This window comes from Solea solea, chromosome 10, assembly GCF_958295425.1.
Source record: "Solea solea chromosome 10, fSolSol10.1, whole genome shotgun sequence".
Taxonomy (NCBI): domain Eukaryota; kingdom Metazoa; phylum Chordata; class Actinopteri; order Pleuronectiformes; family Soleidae; genus Solea; species Solea solea.
In genome coordinates this window covers 2,476,775-2,496,762 of record NC_081143.1, presented here as the reverse complement: position 1 = coordinate 2,496,762, position 19,988 = coordinate 2,476,775, and the positions used below count along the sequence as shown (strand labels likewise).

Here is a 19,988-nt window from a genome sequence, read left to right as displayed (position 1 = left end):
TTACAGCCGTTGCTCCCTGAACCGCACCATATAAATTTCCAGCGTGACATCCGTTTCTACTGCTTCCAAGCCGATTCGGGCTTTGTCCCACCAGATCTCCTCCCCAGACACATACTTGGAAACTTTAAGTACAGACATTGTGCCAGATGTAGTCTGCCTTTACTTTTATTTATTATTTTTTCAGGTTTTGAAATGTTGACTTTTGTCTGTATTGGAATGAGTTTGAGGGAATGAGAATGGATGGGGTAATGTCTCAGAGGGGCTGCTTTGGTGTATTTGATGTGGCCGCTGCCATGCACATATGCGCACACACATGCAGTGACATGCATTGGAGTAAATTATGAGTGTGTGTGTGTGTGTCGGTGGGTTGAGGATGAACAGAAGGGCCAAAGAGCACCGGGGGATGTTGAGTATCCAGTGTACAGAGAGACAGAGCAGGAGAGAGAGTAGCTTGGCACTGTTCGTCTTTGAGTGATGGCAGCACTTCAGGGTTGAGACATGACCTCCCTTTAATCTCTCTATCCTTAGACATGAAAATGGAAGAGAAAAGTCGAAGAGTAGAGTGACTGTGGGGACCCAAGCAGAACCTTTCTGCTGAGTTCTGCACCAGATTGATTTTATTATTTTAGTTTATTTTAGTTTGACTTCATATCACTTTTCTTTTAAGGGAGACGAAAAAGAAAGAAGAGATATACACCTAATATGCACACGGTGGATGGCAAACACAGAAAAGGAGTTGTGAGTCCCAGTGAATGTGACTTGTGTCTTGACTGGTTCACTGCCTGCATATGAATACTTCATTGCTTTTTTCAAGCATGGACAAGGATTTATAACAAGTACATGTGACCCACAGCAAGTCCGTCTTAAAATTAGATCCATGTCAAAATAGCATTAATGACTTGCTCAAAATGATTTGAAACAAGGTATCAGCCTCGCAGCCAAGACATGCATTTGCAAAGAAAACACGGCCTCTGAAGAGTATAAGCTGTGGCGCTCGCACTAATACACGATAGCATTATAAGTGCAACACCTGTTTCAACTTAAAAAGTAGAGGCCAGTAGCAAGATTAGCAAAACATGCCCATAAAGGGAAAAGGTGACTGAGCCTACGCTCTGATAACAACAGAAAAGAAACCGCCTCGCTCCTGCATTTATTTTCAAAGAGCTGAAGGAACTGATGTGGTCATAATGCTGAGGAATTCATTCCTCTGCTGCACAAAGGCAAGCGTCTGTCACTCAGCCAGGGAAAAGGGTCTATTTTTAGATTTCCAATCACACTGTTGTTGAAAATGGACAGATTTTTTTGTTGATTATTGATCTGTGACGACTCGTAAAACACGAAATGAATGGCAAGTTGATTCATAGACGATGTCCGCTACTCACATACTGGCAGGCTCAAGGCTTTAACGATAATAAGCGGTTTATGAGATTTAATTCCACATATTTTCTGCCACATAATTGTTACAAACCTACTAAAGATAACACACAGAGTATTTCACACAGACACTCTCAGTGTTCAGACCTGGGAATTGGGGAAATCAGTAGAATCTGAGGAAATTCCTTTCCAGAGGGACATTGGGTGTACAGCTCAAAGTACTAAGGAGACTTGATCCAGGAATAATCCCAAGAAATTTGCCGCCGTAATTAGGTCTGTCAGCTTGGCAAAGTGGGAAAACGCTTTGTACTGTGTCACCTCAGCAGGTTTGATTTTTGTCAGGGATCAAGATTGGAGACAGCGAGTCGGCCGCACTGCTCGACAAGGCTCGACAAAGGTGTGATCCAGTGCTTAATGTGAAACAACGGTGCTGACAAAGCCACTGTTGAATTGTCAGAGCTCTTTGCACATTGTTGGGAGGCTTGCTGTGATCATATTGTCAGATACATTTCCAATGTGCACGCCGGGACGGCTGGTGGCAAAGATCTTGACAGGAAGTCAGTGTGAGGGGTTTAGCACCTTGTGCCGAGGTTGGCAGTCTCCAGCACTATGCAGTGAGCTCTTAGTGCTGCAACACTGGCAAATGGTGGTGACACACACACACACTCACACACACACACAGAACTCTGCTCTGCAACTGGCACTACACAAACACAACTGCACGCTCATACACACAGCCACGCGACTGTGGTCTCGCAGTAATAGCTTTGTATCTCTTGGGCCCTCAGCTGCGAGTTCCTGCGCTTATCTTTGTTTATGTGGAGGGTAGATCATTGTGTACAACTCTGTGTGTGTGTGTGTGTGCGCACAAACTCTTGCAACAAGGTTGTTTAAAGTGCACATGTGAGTAAGAATGCAAGTGTGTGCGTGTGTGTGCGTGTGTGTGTCAGGGAGGCGATAAGGCAGTGCCTGGCACCAAAGCACCAGTTGGCATCGAGCCTTAGATCTTGAAGATGAGGGAGAGAGATACTTGGCTATGTGTGAATGTAAACACACACACACACACACACACACACAAAAGCCATAGGTTAGGTGGAGACAACACTGAGTAGAGCAGGTACACGTGCCCACGCCTGTGTAAGTGTGTACTTGCTCACTGAGGTCAGTCACCTGTAGCGGTCTATTGATCCTCCGTCTTCAGAAAGCCCCGTTGTCTTTGTTGATTACAGTGTTTTCCTTCCAACACACACACACACACACACGCACACATTTTCAAGGTAGAGTTGTAGGAGGCTACAACGTAGATCTGCATCCTCTGCAAAAGCGAGATGCCTTTGGAATGCCACTGGCAGGCGGAGCAGGGAGTGCTGGGAACTGATGCATCACCAAGTGCTAAACCATCATTTCTGGTGACCCTATATCATATCCTGTCTGCTCAGCCCACAGAGAGCAGTGTGCCAGTGACAGCACAACTGACTTGGTGGTCCCAGCACTCAGCCACTTACACATTTAATAAGACAGTATTTAAGAGTTCTGAGCCAAGCACATGCACGGTGCTGGTACAGATTTTTTCCTTTTTTTTCCCCTTAACTTTTACAAGAGCCCTTTTTGTCGGAGGCTCGGAGGCTGGCATTTACCGAGGCTGTGTGTGTCTTTTAGGCATCCATTTATTATCCATTTATTACTACTATTAGTCCCCTTTTCTTTCTCTCTCTCTCCTTCACCTCAGTGAAACTCTAATAAACAATCAGGGTAGCACCATGCTGAGATGCCCTGTAATGGGCTCCTAATTAGCCACTCCAAACACAGAGAGCGGCTGCTTCACGCCTCGTTTTCTGCACTCATCTGCGCAAAACTGGATGAATTGACTCCATTTGCTCGCCACTTAATGCACTGATTGTTTATTGGCGTGCCTGGGATTAAAAACAAACAAACACACAAAAAATGTCTCTAAGTTTGCAATGCATGCTAATACTAATCACCATTAAAAACAGCCTGACCTATAATGCAATTCAACTGAGTTGGAACTTTCTTGGGTCCTCCTCAGGCCGAGGCTTCACTCGGCTTCTTCCCTCATTACTGCCTCCTCCTCCATCCACCTCTCCTCTCCTCTCCTGTCCGAGGTGAAGTGAAGCTGGACCAATTGGTGGAGGAAGTGTCTGTGTCTTTCTTTAGACCATACAAAGAAGCAGAGGGAATGTGGGTAGGTGGATGACCGGGGATAGTCATCACCTCCTCCTCCTCTTCACACCTGCATGACAGGTCATCTTGCTTAATAAAAGCACTCGTGCACAACATGTCAGAGAGGAAGGAGATAATGAAAGTGGAGAGAGAAGAGGCAAGAGGGTGAGGGTCTTGACTTCATCCCAAAATGTCCGTTTACTAAACTGAGAGGTCCCGTTATGTTTCCTCAGCTGTCCTGTGTTATTTTGTATTCTGGAGTGAGTTCCACAGGTGTGCTAACACTGGGGACGGTTCAGGATGGGGTCAGTGAACCCTTTAAAACGCTCATGCCATGGCAGGGAGGTACAGTGCAGCCTTGTGTCCCTCTGCCAATGACACCACAGCATCATCGAAACACAGGAAGTCAAACACAGCTGGAGACACTGGTGAAAAACGAGACGGTGATAGACACGGAGCACAGCGCAGCCACAGCGGTCACCAGTGTGTGGTTCACAGCGCGTGCGTGTTTCTCCATGTGTGTGTGTGTGAGGTCCTTCAGTGCGTGTCACGCTCCTCTCCCTCCACCAGTCTGCCGAGCTCATTTCCTCCACAAGCTGCCTCCCTGCTACTTTATGAGTGAGAGCTTCTGCAGCTCTCACCTCAGGATACACTTCAGTGTCTAAATGTTTCCATTTGTGGGGTAAGTGACACACATTTACTCACACCGCAGGGCACCTACCCATAACTAACCCTCTTGCGTAGAAGCGGCACTGAATCATGAAAGCGATTGGTTAAAATTCTCATTCTCGGTGTGTGTTTGTTTGTGGGTTTATAGTATTTTGGGGGTCGTGTGAGTATGCACACTGTGCGACTCACAGACAGTATTTAGATTGAATGTATACTTACAATGGCTTTATTAAGCATCAGTTATCTACTGTGTCTACAATAACTGCACATCGCACTCACTAGATGTCTCCACACTGTTTCTGTCTCCAAGTACTGACCGCTGAGAGTGTCTACAGTCCCAAATTACCACTTATAGTGCACTAGTGATTTCCACCTCACTCCAAACAATTCAGTGTGACAATCAATGCAGGACTAGAATCTCTGGTGCCGATCGATGCAGTGGGATACTGTTAGAAAAACCAGCGCGGCACAAGATCAACACCTTCCCTCACCGTCATTAGTGTCACTGACCTTGAAGTAAAATTCAATTTCCCTCTGCAACAACAAACCCCCATAGCCTCCTGAAAAGCCACTTCACAATTCAGATGCCATTTCCTCTTGCCGGCACAGTCAAGACAGGATATTATAACTTATGAAAAGGGATATATGAAGCGAGGGTTGCCGACAGATAGAGAGGAATTCTGTTTGAGGAGGTAATTATAACATGGCCCTCTTTGAAAAGGCCAGAGTCAGGCTCAGGTAAATAAAAGATCCTGTTGAGGGAATTCCCCCAGGATATGGACTATGTGGGTAAAAGTAGAAAGAACCAGAGGGGTGAGGGTGTTCATAGGGGATGAGGAGAAAGTGTACACCCTCTTAATACAAGCAGAAAATTCTCATAATTGTTTAGTTTGTTTTTTTGTAGTCTTGCGGAGAGAAGGAAAAACACTGGTGGTTCCCTTTCTTCACTTAGATTTGGAGACATAATGAAGTGAACAGATGGTTTTCTCACATATACACCGCAACTGAATTAAAAGAAGTGCCTGCATGTGTGTGTGTGTGTGTGTGTGTGTGTTAAGAGTGCAATGGGGGCCATGGGAAGAGATGGAGCAACTGAATCAAACCAGCATCTGTGGTAAAGCTGTAGGATTGGCTACTAGGCTTTGAAGTCGGCCTTATCATGGGGATTTTAGAGGGAAATGGGTGAGAAGATGGCGCTCATATACTGTGTGTGCTGAGGTTAGTGCGATCAAACCCTTTCTGGGATCCCGTGGGAGACCCTAGACCTCACCATGTATGTTAAACATCCCATGTTTGCCTCACACAGCATGTGACCTCCCCACTTCTATTTTATTAGAGCATGGCGTTATGGAATATTCATGCAATATTTATATCTGACCATATACTAGACTAGGTTATCCAGCCCAAGTTAAAGTAACATTTTGAAATATAGATGTGGCCATCGAGCATGTAATAGAGGCATGAAAGAGATTTCTAAATGGGGTGTAATTACTTTGATGTCTCCTTAGAGGAAATTGCACTGCGTTGTTTTTTTTGTTACAACATTGATAATTCTAAACCACTGTCATTAGTTCAGGCCCAATCAGCATGATTTAATATTCAGTATTCACAGAAAAAGATCATTCCTTTGGACACACATTAGTAAAAAATGTATTAATTGTTTTCATCAAATAAATAAAGATAAATTAAATAACTGACACATAACAGCTAAGACGGAGAGAAGGAGGAGACGACAGTGGAGGTTTTAGTGGAACTTTGAGAGGGTGAAAATGACAACACATCAACAGAACAGAATATTAAACAATAAAAAACTTTTGTTTTAAAACTACACTTGACAACATGTGTATTATGTGTTAAAAGTACATAAAATCAAACAAACTCACAGAAACCTATAAGGCCTCGATGAATATATGGTCAAATTCAAACAATCCAAATTCAATATAAGTGGAATTATTTCCCAAATTCCAGCATAGAATGTAACCTCTTCATAACCTTGCTTCTGCAGCTTGAATTCATTTGAGTTTTAGGGTTCAGGACTGAGGATTTGGCATGGGCAGAACTTGTGTAAGGAGCTGGCAGTGAGCTTGTGTAAGCTGTGAGATATGTGACACTGAATGCACTTACACTTTCTTCTTTCACAAAACACAATTTCTTTTCTAATGACACGCATCGTGCAGGGGTCAATGTTATTTCTTGTTGATGAAGCCATTTTTTTGTTGAATACAAAAACATGCAATCAAAAGTTAAGATTTGAATGCTTTGCTGAACCTTTCTCTGACTGATCCTCTGAATCTGAAATCACATCCTTTTATCTGCAGCTTACTTAGAAGGGAGCAGTTGAGAATACGGAGGGAGAAGACACCCTTAAGAGCAACAGGGAGGACAAGTGTGTGTGTGTGTGTGTGTGTGTGCGGGGGTGGGGGGTAAGAATCACCTTGATTCAGTGCACCGGCTCGCTTTGAAGTGTCTGCAGCCCAGCATGGCCAGCGCAGAGCCAACAGTAAGCCTTCCAGCAAAAACCGAGCCTGACCTCCCCACCAAATCATAACCATATGAACGTAAGAATTTCCACCTTAGGAGAATGCTTTCTCCCCCGTCCATCTCCCAGGGTGAGACATTAAGTAGTGATAACAGAAAACAGGTTCTGAGAGAGGGGAGGCACTGGGAGGTGATGGAGGGTGGAGAGGAGGACAGGAGGAAAATAGAGGTTACAAGTGTGCCGTATGGAGGAGACTGGAGCAGGGGAATGTGTCCAAAAAATGGAGTTGCATTGAGCCCGACTACCTAAAATGGAAGTTTCTCAGGCGAGGATCAAGAGATACGGTGACCTTCGCAGTTGACAGAGTGAGAGAAAGAAAAGGGAGAAAAGGGAGAGCAGTGAGGCAGTCAAAGGGAGAAAACAAGACAGAAATTTTGAAATGTGACTCTAACTCAATAAATAGCATTGTAAACCACCATAGGAAAGCCAAGTGGTACCTTCACTGAGGCCTCAGGACCCACCTGCAACTGGAAATGGTTTCCTGTCTTACACAAACACTGTTGCACCCTAATCCATGTAATTACCTCTCATATTCCACATGTGTAAGTGTACACATGTACAAAATTACAGTCACACGTTGGTTTTTTTTGTGTTTTTTTTTAAATTAGACCCCCCCCTCCCCCCCGGCCCTGCCATGCTCATTAGTGAAACAATATGCAGTATTTACAAAAAAAAAAACGTAGACACATCACCAGAAACATGAGGTAATATTTAACTCGGTTAATAACTTAAAACACCCTGGTGAGGATGCATCAGCCACTGAAACTAAGTCCTGTGTTGGAGGGCTGTGTTTGGGGTAGATGGGTTTGATTTTTGTGGCTGTGTATGCGCCTGATAGTTTGAATAAGAATTCCTCAGAGTGTGTGAGCAATTAGGGTTAGGACTGTTTGTGTGTACAGTGTGTGTGTGTGTGTGCATGCGTGGCGGTGGTGGGGGTTGTTAGCGGTTCCATCTGGGTCTCCTGGAAGCTGTGTGGAGTCAGGAAAACCACATCTCATAAAAGCGGAGGCAGCCCAATGTTCTACAAGGACAGAACATTACTGAGAATGTCGCTCAGGAAAACCCTGGGCTTTGGCCCATATGTTGGCTGCAAAGCTGTAGCCTATCTCTCTCTGTCTCTCTCCCTCCCTCCCTCCCTCCCTCTCTCCCTCCCTCCATCTCTTTCCACCCGTTTTCCCTTTTGCTATTTATTTTTCACTTGGTAAGGGATAAGAAAGAGGAGCGGCGCAAAGTGTGGGAGACGGGGGCAGAGACAGAGAAGCCAGTACTGATAGCAATTCCATCTGTGTGTATCAAACAGAGGAGTGAGCAGTGACAGGCTGTGGGATGGGGTGGAGTCATGGGGGGCATCTGGTGCACATTGGCTGTGGATCTGTCTGGAACCAGCCATGGGAGAGGGAAGAGGAGAGAGATGAGTAGAAGGAGGAAGGGAAGAGAAAAGGATGAAGGGCTGAAGGGTGGAGAAGGGGAAAGTGAAGGGCAGAGAATTCTGGCGCTGAATAAACCTGTCTGTTGTTCACATATTGCCTTGGATTGAAACTGAAGTTAGGGGATAGAGCTGCAGAGACACAAAGCATCAATTCACACATAACCATCAGTCGTGACGATCGGGCGGAAAAACAACAACCACTGCTTTAATTTAGGCGACTTTTTTTGTTTTACTTGGTTTGCTGTGCAACACAAATCATCTGATCTGGACTCATGTTACCACTCTATGTCTTCAAAAGGGAAATAAAGCAGCTCGTTCATTTATTATTTTAGATTTCGTCTCGTATCGAAATGCAAACTATATGCATTCATCAAAGAAAAACGCCAACTCAACGGTGAAGCGTCCGCGTTCATTTCACACACATATGACGAGTTAACTGTTATAAAAGAAGCAAATAGAGCAGCACACATCTTATCACAGTCTCTGCTGCGTGTGTGTGTGTGTGTGGAGAATCACATTATGGAATATTTCACACATTGCACGGTGAAGCAAATTGCAAAGGTCATTCAATAACTTTTAAACCAGAGCTCATGCACAGGCTGTGGAGGAGAATTGTATTTGTAGGTGAATATGAATATTGTAATAACTGACTACTGTATTTAAATTTAAATTGATTTTGCACAATAAAAGACAATAGATTTACTTAGATAAAATAAAAAGACACAGTGAAGTAGACTTAGCTGAATATAACATACATAATAACTATAAAACCTTTTAGTTACAAAAGGAACGATATAATGGTTAGTAATAATATAAGGATCAACATCAGGTGTGTGTGTGTGTGTGTGTGTGTGCTATAAGAATATAGTGTATTATACTCTTCATGTTTATGATGCAGTGAATAATGGGAAGGAAATTGGAGGGTTAAGTTTGTCTCAGGTGTTCACACACATTTATTGATTTTGAACCTTTGACCTAAAAATCTATAATGGCATCTCAGTTCATCGTAGAGAATATGAATGAATTCTACAGAGATATCTAACCTCCACTACAGAGGCTATAATAACACACACACACACACCGCGTGCATCGAAGCTGACGTGGTAAAAGTCGTGAACTCAATTCACTTCAATTCACTTTTATTTGTGCAGAGCTGAATCGCAACAGCGCGAGCGGCACGGCGACGAGACAACACTGATAGCTCAGAAATGAATGAAGCGTATACGAGCGATTGCTCCCGGCTATTCTTGTACGTCAGTGTAAGTATACGGTATGTAGGTGTTTGTCTGAGGAGGAGCAGGTGAACACAGTAAGAGGTATCTGAAATATCCTCACGGGGAAGTGAATCAAAACAGATGTGGTCTGGGTGAGGCTCCACAATCCTGCACTGAGCTCAGCACAGCACAGCACAGCACAGGTGGAGACGGCACATAATGTGGCACAAGGAAGATAAACACACAGGCCACGGTTACGGAGGCCACGTCTAAATCTGGTGTTTCTGTGTTTCTGTGTGCAAGTGTGAGCTCTGTGGATGAGATCACAGGGACATAAGAAGTCGGCTGGAGAGTGATTAAGGGTGACCACTACTTCAGCTGGACAACACTCATCAACACACACTCATCACACGCCGTAGACGAAGAAAGAAAGGCCTCTTTTTGCTGGTATTATTCATTATTTTGTTGTGCTGTTTTGCCACAAAAGTCTTTGGACACCAGTAAATGTGTTGATTTAGCAATGCAATAATGACATAATTATTTCTCTTAATTAGATAAGATAAAGAAGATAATTCAGGGAATGTGTGTGCAGTATTAAAATAACAGCCTAAATAAAATTGCTGCCTTAAAAACTATCCATTGTGCCAGGTTTATTCAAGACATGCTTCCACATTGTTCACTCATGTCATATGACCATAACTCATAGATGCTCGAGATTACAGAATTTGACAAACATAGATTTTGCATCAGTAAGGCCATCGACAAAGCCAGTAAGACTTTTGCACATGTGTCACAAAGATAAAGATAACTTATAAGTTAAGATAAGAATTTATTCTAAGTGTGTTTTCCTTCCTCCTGCACGGCGGACAATGACTGTATGCCGTCTAAAGTATTTCTTGTTACCATTATACTTTGTGACATGTCAGCAGAGGCAACGTGAGACGAGGAGAGAAACAAAAAAACCATACGTCTGAGTACATTGTGTCCTCAGAGACACTGAATGTTTGTGTGTCTCTTTTAAAACTTCCTTCAGAAATTGCTGGTGAATAATGGCAATTAATAACATAACTCATTAAAAAAACAGCGGAGCTAAAACAGTTATTTCAAACCCTAAATCAATTTAAGACGGCTGGGATCGCGCTCGCATTAAATCATGTCCCCTGACGTCAGGGTCAAAAAGGGAAATGTGGTGTCTATCATTATCAATACTACAATTTTATTTCTCATTTCGGGCAGCACTGTGGTGGGGAACACACCCCGGCACAAAGTGTTGCCTGTAGGCTCTGAGAAGATGATTGAATTTCATAGTTACTTACAGGCTAATAGGGCTGTACAATGACTACTTATTGTCCTTAAGTGATTGGCTGCTTCTCCGTAGCCGCGGCCCCTTTGAAGCCCTTCTGAGGAGATCTGGAGGATTTAGCCAGTAGCGTGACATGAGGCTGAGCGGTTGAGCAACGGTGTTCCCAACAGCTGACTATTAGAACCAGCTGATAAAAACACAGAGGCCTCAGCTCTGGGAACGGCACAGCGCTCTAACATTGACTTAACAGTGGAGTGTTTAATTAAGTTTATCTAGGATTTACACTGAGATCCAATTGTGAATGTGATGCTTCTTTAAATCCTGAAACAGTTTATCATCGACAAATAAATAAAAATAATTTGGAGCAATTCTGATAATTCCTAAATGTTTCACTTCTTGGATCACGGAATAAAATAAATCACAAATCATGTTCTGTGGATTAGCTTCTGTGATGTGAAGATTTGCTGCTTCTCGGTTTCAGATGGTTTAAAAAAAACATCTATAACATCTATTCATCTGTACGATGATTAGATTTTGTGAAAAGTATAAAACAGATGACACAATAATTCTAAATTGAAAGCATCCTGAGTTCACACTTTATACTCTGCTTTTTTCTAATTTAGTTAAATAAAGAATATGACATTTTAATGTAACAACACTAAAATACATTATATTATAACCAGAAAATAATAATATAGTCTAAATCCAGTTATAATATGATAATTTCTTGAATTTCCTGAAATTAATGGTCAAATAATATTTTACATATATTTTTTATTCTAAATACACAAAAATTATAATTCAAACAATATACCTGTTGCCTCATATATTGTGTGTGTGTGTGTGTTCACTGGACTGGGTCTGTGAGCACTTTACTCACAGAAGCTGTTTTCACATACAAACCACTCCCCCCCCCCCCCACCATACAGTACACTCTTGGAACACTGAACCATATATGCACATACAGATAAGCACATGTTCACACACACACACACACACACACACACACACACAGAGAAAACCACATGCACATGTTAACTCGTGCTTAACTAATTCATTCAGGAACACTTTGGTTTGGGTTTCAACACCAGAAACCTCTGTACCTTTGATTGAGAAATGTGTCTGACTGCAATTATCTGGGAGGGAGGGAGGGATGGAGGGATGGATGTAGAGAGAGGAAACACACTACAGTGGTTTTACAGTTTTCTGGCGTGACATTTTTCTTCTTTTCTTTTTTTTTAATCCGTTTTTCTTTTTCCAGCAGAGGGGTGTAGCCTATAGTGTTGACGGGGCAGGAAACAGGGGGCAGACTGAATTAGAAGTAACAGCCGGGAAAATGTGCGGAAAATGGATGGGCAGTGGGACTGAAGGGGCTTAGATTGTAACTATTGTGCTTCTGAACAAGACCTCTCAGAATAACTGCACTGCCAAAGATATTTGTGGACGCAGTTGCTGAGAGAGAAATGCTCGCGATCACCGTGGACTGTAGCCGTAGTTCAGGTGAACATTCAAGAATGTGCAGAAAGGCATTTGTGTGTATGCAAGGAAGAAGAAGACAGTAACATGTGGTCCTGACATTGACATGGGTTTACTGACCTGCAGGATGTAGCCCCTGACGTAGTCTCGGAGGGTCCAGCCCAGGCCGTGCAGGATGTGCAGCACCTCCTCTTGCTTGAGCACGGAGAACAGGCGGTCGAGAAGGATCTTGAGCCTGACGGGGACGGCCTGGGTGCCGTAGAGCATCAGGCTGCTGATGTCAAACACCACGTTGGACTGAACTATCTCCACCTGCGTCGGGTGGTAGAGGTGCTGGGTGCTGAGCTTGTCCAGAGCTGTGTGGAATGAGTGGGTGACAAAGTGGCGAAAGAAAAAAAAAGAAAAATACAGACAACGAGAGATAGAGAGAGAGAGAGAGAGAGAGAGAGAGAGAGAGGGCACGGTTAATGACTATCAAGTTTCTTATTCTCTCACCTCACATTTCCTCTGTCGGCAGCCGCACAGTCAGCACTAGCCGATAATAACACAGTGTGTCTATCAGATAAATGCAGCGGCATTAATGTAATTATCTGCCGTTCTTTTTATTTAATCTAATCTCTTGCTCTTTGACATTTATGCTGCTCTTGCACGTCCTTTTTTATTCCCCTCCTCTGTCTCCTTCTCCACCTGACCCGCGCTCGACCTGCCTGATGTTGTCTCTTAACCCTAAGCCTTAACTCCACACTGCCTTCTCTCACATCTCGTTCTCATGTCATTCATTTGCTTGTGTCATGCTTTTTAATGTATGTTAAAATATATATATTTCCATCTATGCTTTAGCGTGAGTACGGCGAGGCTTGTGTCGTATCTTTTATTTATATCCAGTAGTGTGCGTAACTTGGACTGTAAATAAAACAGGCGCTTTGATTTCACATTTTTTTATCCAAGGAAACATGCAGAGAAGGTGGGAGTCGTTTTCTCTGCTGCCTGAGTAATGGCTGCAGGTCTTTCTGTCAGGATCCACAACAAACTCCAGCTATATGATAAAGTAACCTGAGTGTTGCCTGAGGGGTGAATCTCGGGGTAAAAACGCCTCACTGCTTAGGAAGTGTTGTTGTGAGCAGAGGGTAAGAGGATTGTTATTTGCCCCTTCAAACGCAGCCTCAGTCACCTTTCTCCTCTCTGGCTGTCTGGCACCTGTTCGATTCCCTCTTCCCCCTCCTCGTCTTCCCTTACCTCATAGCTCTCTCCCCCTCTCTCCCCCTCTCTCCCCCCTCCCCTCTTCTCCTGCCTGTCTGGGTGACACCTGGCTGGGTCTCTCTGATGCTGGGATGGCTCTTTCCTGCTGATGAGGGCTTTGCCTGACAACACAGCGCAGCCAGACACGAACATAATAAAAAATGAAGAACTACTTGTCAGAGTCCCAGCCAATGCCGACATGACATGAAAAGTGGGGGAGAGGAGAGACGAGCGCTTGACAGTTCAGAGGGAGAGATTAAAAAAGAGTCAATGGGGTCCTGTGCGTTCCGCTGAAGGGCCCGTGGCCTGCTCTTGTGCACACTCAGGCCAAACAGGTGTTTTCTTTTATCTTTTTCCCCTCCTCTTTCTCTTTGTACTTTGTTGTCTCCTCTTCATTTTTCCCTCATACCCATGTGAAAAAGTCACAAGGTGTGGTCTCTCGCCTTTCCAACAGTCTTGATGTGTACGTGTGTGTGTGTGTGTGTGTGAGTGAGTGATTTCTTTTTTTATATCTAAGGTGCAGATTTTAAAATCAGCAGATGAAATACAGAGGCAAACAAAAATATCAAAGTTCTTCTGGTTTGAATCGCTGTGCAATTGCAACCACATACAGAGAGAATCTGATCTCTGCTGTTAATAAAAATAGTTCTACACATATTGTAGTTATGAGAGATTTGGATGCCTTCATGCTACTGGCATCTGAGCTGATTCTCTATTCACGGGTCAGGACCTCTCCTCTCTCTGCAGCTAGAACAAGCAGTTTTTCAGGCTAAATAAAACACAGCTCATAAGAACAGTACATATATACACATCTCTATCTATATATATATATATATATATATATATATATATATATATACATATACCATATTTGACTAGATCTTAGCAGTAGAATGTTCTTACCATGAGCTACCCAGCCATGTTTGCACTGGTCACATGTCCGTAAGTGGATCTTGCCGGGCTGGAAACACTCACATGTGCAGTTCACCAGCGTGCAGCGAATTGCCTGAAAACACACAGCAGAAAAAAAAACAGGTAAATTCACGTCAGTCAAAGGTCACACATGAGGAAGAGACAACTTGAGAATAGTTATAGGTTTAGAGGAAATTCTAAATGAACATGAGCAGTGGTGGAGACATAGAAGGGAAGAGATAAGAAGTGGAATCCAGAAGGAGGCAGTAATGCAACATTACAGATGCCAACTGCCATCAAATACCTCATTAAATAGCCAAATACTGTCTTATATAGAATATTGTGCGACTGCAAGGCGCTCGCTAAAGCCGTAGCTCATCCACACTGAACTGACTGGTATTGTGTTGTAAATGCTCGATAAAAATGTGACAACAATGTAATACATAACATCCACAGCTGCAGCCAGTGCCAGAGTGAATAACTCAACACACACATTTCCCAACGACTCTTTCATTCCGGTGTGTGAATCTGCGTCTCCATGCTCTTATTTCCCAGAGTTCATTTGAACCATTGTGTGGACACTGGACACAACAATCCTCAGCTACGTCCAGCAGATTATTCAACAACCCAAAGTACAGTAGAAAACATATTACACACAGAAACCATCAAATGAGTGAAAAAAAATAAAATAGGAACATGAATCTTAATTGGCATGGACGTCCCTGTGTTCATCAGACATGTTCACATAATTAAGATGAATCAATGAATAAATATAGTAACACTTTCATTGGAAGATACCGGAAACCTTTGACTTATCTTTGTTACGTTATTAAATATTGTCTTAGCATGTCAACTAAGTTGCCTCCTTGTGATAAAACAGAAAAACTGCAAACAGTTAATTAAGCGGCAGTTGTTTCACTGGAGGAGAATAATGTATTTTACATTTGGCACATGTGGTGTTGAGTCAGGGCTGAGTGTCTCAGGGTTTGTTTCCATTAGGTGTTAATTCTTTGTGCTTCAAAGGGGAAAGAAGTGTAATCACTGAAATTACAGAGCAAAACATTTCAGGAATGTGCCACAGAGGAAGTTGGGTGTAAGTGTACAAGGTGACTGCTGTGAGTAGTTACCATTTATTTTGAGAGGAAACTTCACCAAGTCTCCATAGAGACACATCTACAGAGAAACAGACTGACCACAGTATCATTTCACAAAAACTTTATGTATTTACAACCTGCACTATCTCTTATTGTGTCACCGTTATTGTTGCGTGACAATAATGTGACACTCCATTGACACAAAGGGTCATAGGTCGGAGTCCATGTCTGGGCCAATAACCTATATTTCACAATGTCAATAAGAGTCAGTCAGCATTTGCAGACGTTCACGTACCGATCCTTTGATTCCATTCACACATAAAGTGACCTGACTGCCTGTACGAGGTGTAGAGCAGCAGAAAACAACATTGCCTCGACTTGGATGACACCAACATCCTGTCATTTCGTACAGAAAAGTCAGCTCGCTCGTAACCGACTGTGGGACCATGAAATCCACGAGATCCCCCTCCTCCCCGCTCATCCTGGTGTTATAAACCAGATTAGTCACTGGAGAAGTCAAAGTGAACATGGGCTAATCCAAGATTAAACGCAAAATTACACCACTTATAACCACGTCGCCTCACAGTTTGACATCCAACGAGATTTTTGTTTTTAAGCTCTCCAGGTGCGAGCCAGGCAATCCTTAGTGTGTGGATTATACGCCATGTGCCAGGTGGAGCGCACGTTATGTTCTGAGCTGACGTTCTTATCCACAGAAATGTGCAATAAGCGAGTTCAATATTCCTTCCCTCAAGGACACTTAATGCGGCAGACATGTCTTCATAAGTGCTCCTAAGCCATGACTGGGGTCAAACCTGTGATCTGTCAGATTCTGGATCAGCACTGCGGCCCAGAGGTAACATTAACAGATACAAGTCAGTTATCCCTGTTCATAAAGTCACTTTTATAACAGCGTTCTTTACTTAATGGAGTTACCACAGTTTGGCATAAACTGCTACTAAACAGATCTAAATGTATATTTAACAATGTATCTATAACATTCTCCTCCCACTTAATTCATTTGCTATATGTAACTAAAAAGAAGAAACTGTTCAGTTGTTACTTGAAACGTAATCAAAAGAAATTCTAATTGTTTAAATAATTGAAGCAAATATGACAAACAAAAAATGCACAACACCTTCACGTGAAGATGAGAATAAGTCATTAATTGTTTGCCTACTTCTTTGTTGACTTAAAACCGTAAAGTAAAATCTGTGAGTGAATGATGTCTTTTATCATCAATCTTTTTTTTTTCTTTTGCCACAGATTATTTTCCTTTTTATGTAACTCCTTTCACATCAAGATTTGTGCAAACACTAATTGAGAGTATCCAGATTTAGCACCATCATGTCACACAACCCTTTTATAATTACCTCTGTGCGGCAGTGCTAAGAGCAGCAGACGGAAATAAATAAATGGAAATATCAAATGCACCTCTGCTGTTTACGAGCCGGGGCTCTGACAGCTGACAAGATAGTTAAGGGGCGTCTAATACGGCAATTAAAGTGTGCCACTGTCTGCGGGGCTGCCGCTGTGACAAGGCGCCCTCTAATCACTGACTTATTACGCTGGCTAGAAGCACCTCTCATATCTGGCCCATTAAGCAGACAGCAGCATTAAGAAGCATTAAAGCAGCAAGGCCCTTCAACTGAGGAGGTGCTGATGGGAGAAAAGGGAGGGGAGGGGGTGGAATGCGCCTGTTATTTCTTGGGATTAATTTGTGCATTGTTCAACAGTCAGTCAGGGACATGCAAGGGAAGGGTAACAGAAGAGATGCTTGAGATATGATGGCATCACAATTGATCATATGCAAGAAGATGAAAGGACTTTTTTTTCCCCAGAAGTTTTAGCAGATGCATATGTCAAAAGTGGCCAACACTAACACATTCAAGGACGTGTGTGTGTGTGTGTGTGTGTGTGTGTGTCATATAATTCCCATATAAACAAAAGTGAGCCTTGCATTTGGCCGTGGTTGAACCTGTGACTGGCCTGGGCTGGGTCAGGGATGAGCTTGGGCCCGGATCCTACAACTACAGTTGCACATATTTGTCACATCAGGCTGTGGGAGGAGGCTGTGTTGTTATCTGTGGCCTGGCCAGATACACAGCATTAGTCACTGTGCTAGTGTCTCCACAGGGTTTCCTCTTTGGCTCTGAATTCAAGATGACAGCGACACGTGAAAGGACAGAGGGGACGAGTGAGTTACTTTGTTGCGTGTGAGTGCAAATGACTAGAAAAAGGGTTAGTGAGCGAGTGAAAGCTGTGAGTGAGTGAAGAAAAGTCACACAACTCTGGTTCAGTTACATACACACAACAGTCTTCACTCTTTTACAACTGCTGGGCTGCCTCTATGGTCAACAACTTAACCTAGCTGTGTCCAGAGAGCATATTTTTCATCCCTTATCTGGCTCAAGTGTGTGTGTGTGTGTGTGTGTGTCACTGGTGGGTTTTGTTTAGCTGGAGGCTTGATGTTTCATAGATGTTTGGCTTGGCTCACAGTCCCTGTCCCTGCCCAATTGTATAAACACTGACGGTCGGCAGTGGCCAGCATCAGATCAGACTGGGGAGGACTCTCCATTAAAAGACCGTTAGTGGGACAGATGGACTGAAGAACTGCAGGAAAGACGGCTCCAGTTTGGACTCTTGTATTCAGGTCCAGGAGGATTTCAAACAGGGGCTGGGAAAGACATGATCCTAAACTAATATCCTCTACAACTGTATTACTACAGTTTCATTTCTTTGGTTTACATTGTAACTATAAGCCACAGAAAACACCACTAAAACAGCAGTTGCTGCTTGTCCCTCCAGCCTCACCATATCCTCTCCAGACAGCCTACAGTACAACAGAAAGCCAACCCAGTCAGCTGCTGGACGCGGGGTGGGTATTGTTCCTCCTACTTAAATTGAAACCTTTACCATGTTCAACACACAGCCACAGACCACATTTCTTGTTTGGTAAGTTAAGCAAAGCCGAGTTTTAAATGAAAACCCTGTGTGTATGCGCGCATGTGTGTGCACGTGTGTGCATGTGTGTGCATGTGTGTGCCTTGCCTTTGCAGCAGCAGCAGCAGCAGCAGCAGCAGCAGCTTCAGATTTAAACTTGTCTCTGCTTAGGGTCACTGTAAAACACTGGGAGCATCTTGTCCTCTCTTCCACCCACAAGATATTATCTCATCCATGAGTTAGCTGCTGAAATGCTGTCAATTTCCTGCCAGAAATGTGCAGCCAACGTGTGTAGGAAAAGAGGCACAGCAGCTTTGCGTGTCATAAAGCAGAGCCTGGCTTTGTCTGATAGATCAGGACTTCACAATGTCCATATTGGAAACAGGTGACAAATAAAACATGCCGAATAAAGAAAGTCTTTGTAGTCAGACACAGCACGCCACAAAATACAGGGGAGCAAATACCTCATGCCAAGGCTAATTTTTGCGTGTTTGATTTTATACATTATGCATTTGACTTGAAACAGAGGGTTCTTGCCTCGCAAAGTGGTGCAAGATAAACAAAGATTAATCACTTGTGCGGTGACTTCAGCTCAGAGCGCTGTTACGATCTACAGGGGAAAAGTGTAGTTGACAGAAAAGATGAACTCCCCAGAGTATACAGCTCATCCTGCATGTCAGCTCTGCAGTCACAGAGCCGGAGTCCCTGTCCTTTGTGCAGCTGTGCATCTGGGCTTTGACACGGGGCAGAGCGACCAGAGCTATGCTAATGGGAACCAAATGGGGCGTGAGTCCCTGGTGGATTACAGAAGGAGAAGAGAAGCATGTGTTTTCATGTATTCATGTGGAGACCTGGGACCCTTCTCTTTTCTTTCTTTTCTTTTTCCTCCTTTCATTAAGTCAAACAAATGGAAGCAGCCATCTCCGCTGTTTGCACGCACTTTCAATTAATGCTCTTCACAACTTGACAGCTTTGTAAGAGGTGTTGTCAATCAGTAAAAGTATCTCAAATGTATTATAGTGTTTAGATTTAGCCTCCTTTAAGGGGCTGTTAGTAACGTTGTGTAAACTACTTAGTCTGGGTTTAAGAAGGGCCACGTTTGACAATGAATGTTCAAAGGTATTTAACAAAGATTAGTGAACACTTAGGTCAGCAGATTTTGGTTTGGCCGTGTCTCTGGGTTTTGTTCCACTCTTGCTTTCACCTGTTTTGACGTCGCAGTGTTAGCCGACCTCGAGAGTGTGAGGCTCGTCGTTTAGTGTCCGACGTAAAGGCAAAATGTAAACGGACTCACAAAACTGCCAAGAGACAGTTTCTAGGCGTTGTTGGTGCCGTCTGTCATGTCAGATGTTTTATATTTGAGAATGACAGCAAAGAAAAAAAATGCTACAGCCTGTGATGAACTCCAAATACAGTCAGAATCCATGAGAATCACATTCTTGAACATACATCTAACATCTGAAATTTGAAATGAGTGGGAGTGCTGATATCTGTGATCAATTGTCATTCCAGATAATGTCCAGTTTTAACTTTGTCCAGAGGTCCAGTCCTGTCTCTTTGTGTTTGTCAGCTGTCAGACATGAATCGTGACTCACGCTCTGCACTACTACACACA

The 19,988-nt window shown here is 43.3% G+C and overlaps 1 protein-coding gene across 7 annotated transcripts in view; it reads right to left on the bottom strand.

Moving 5' to 3' along the window:
• Positions 1-19,988, bottom strand: part of bnc2 (basonuclin zinc finger protein 2) — a 151,147-nt gene that overhangs the window by 27,931 nt on the left and 103,228 nt on the right. For all 7 annotated transcript variants that reach the window (XM_058639935.1, XM_058639939.1, XM_058639940.1 and 4 more), the window contains 2 exons: positions 14,328-14,430; positions 12,306-12,541 (listed from right to left, as the gene is read on the bottom strand). In XM_058639935.1, the coding sequence (XP_058495918.1) occupies positions 12,306-12,541; positions 14,328-14,430 (339 nt within the window). The remainder of the gene's footprint in view (positions 1-12,305; positions 12,542-14,327; positions 14,431-19,988) is intronic.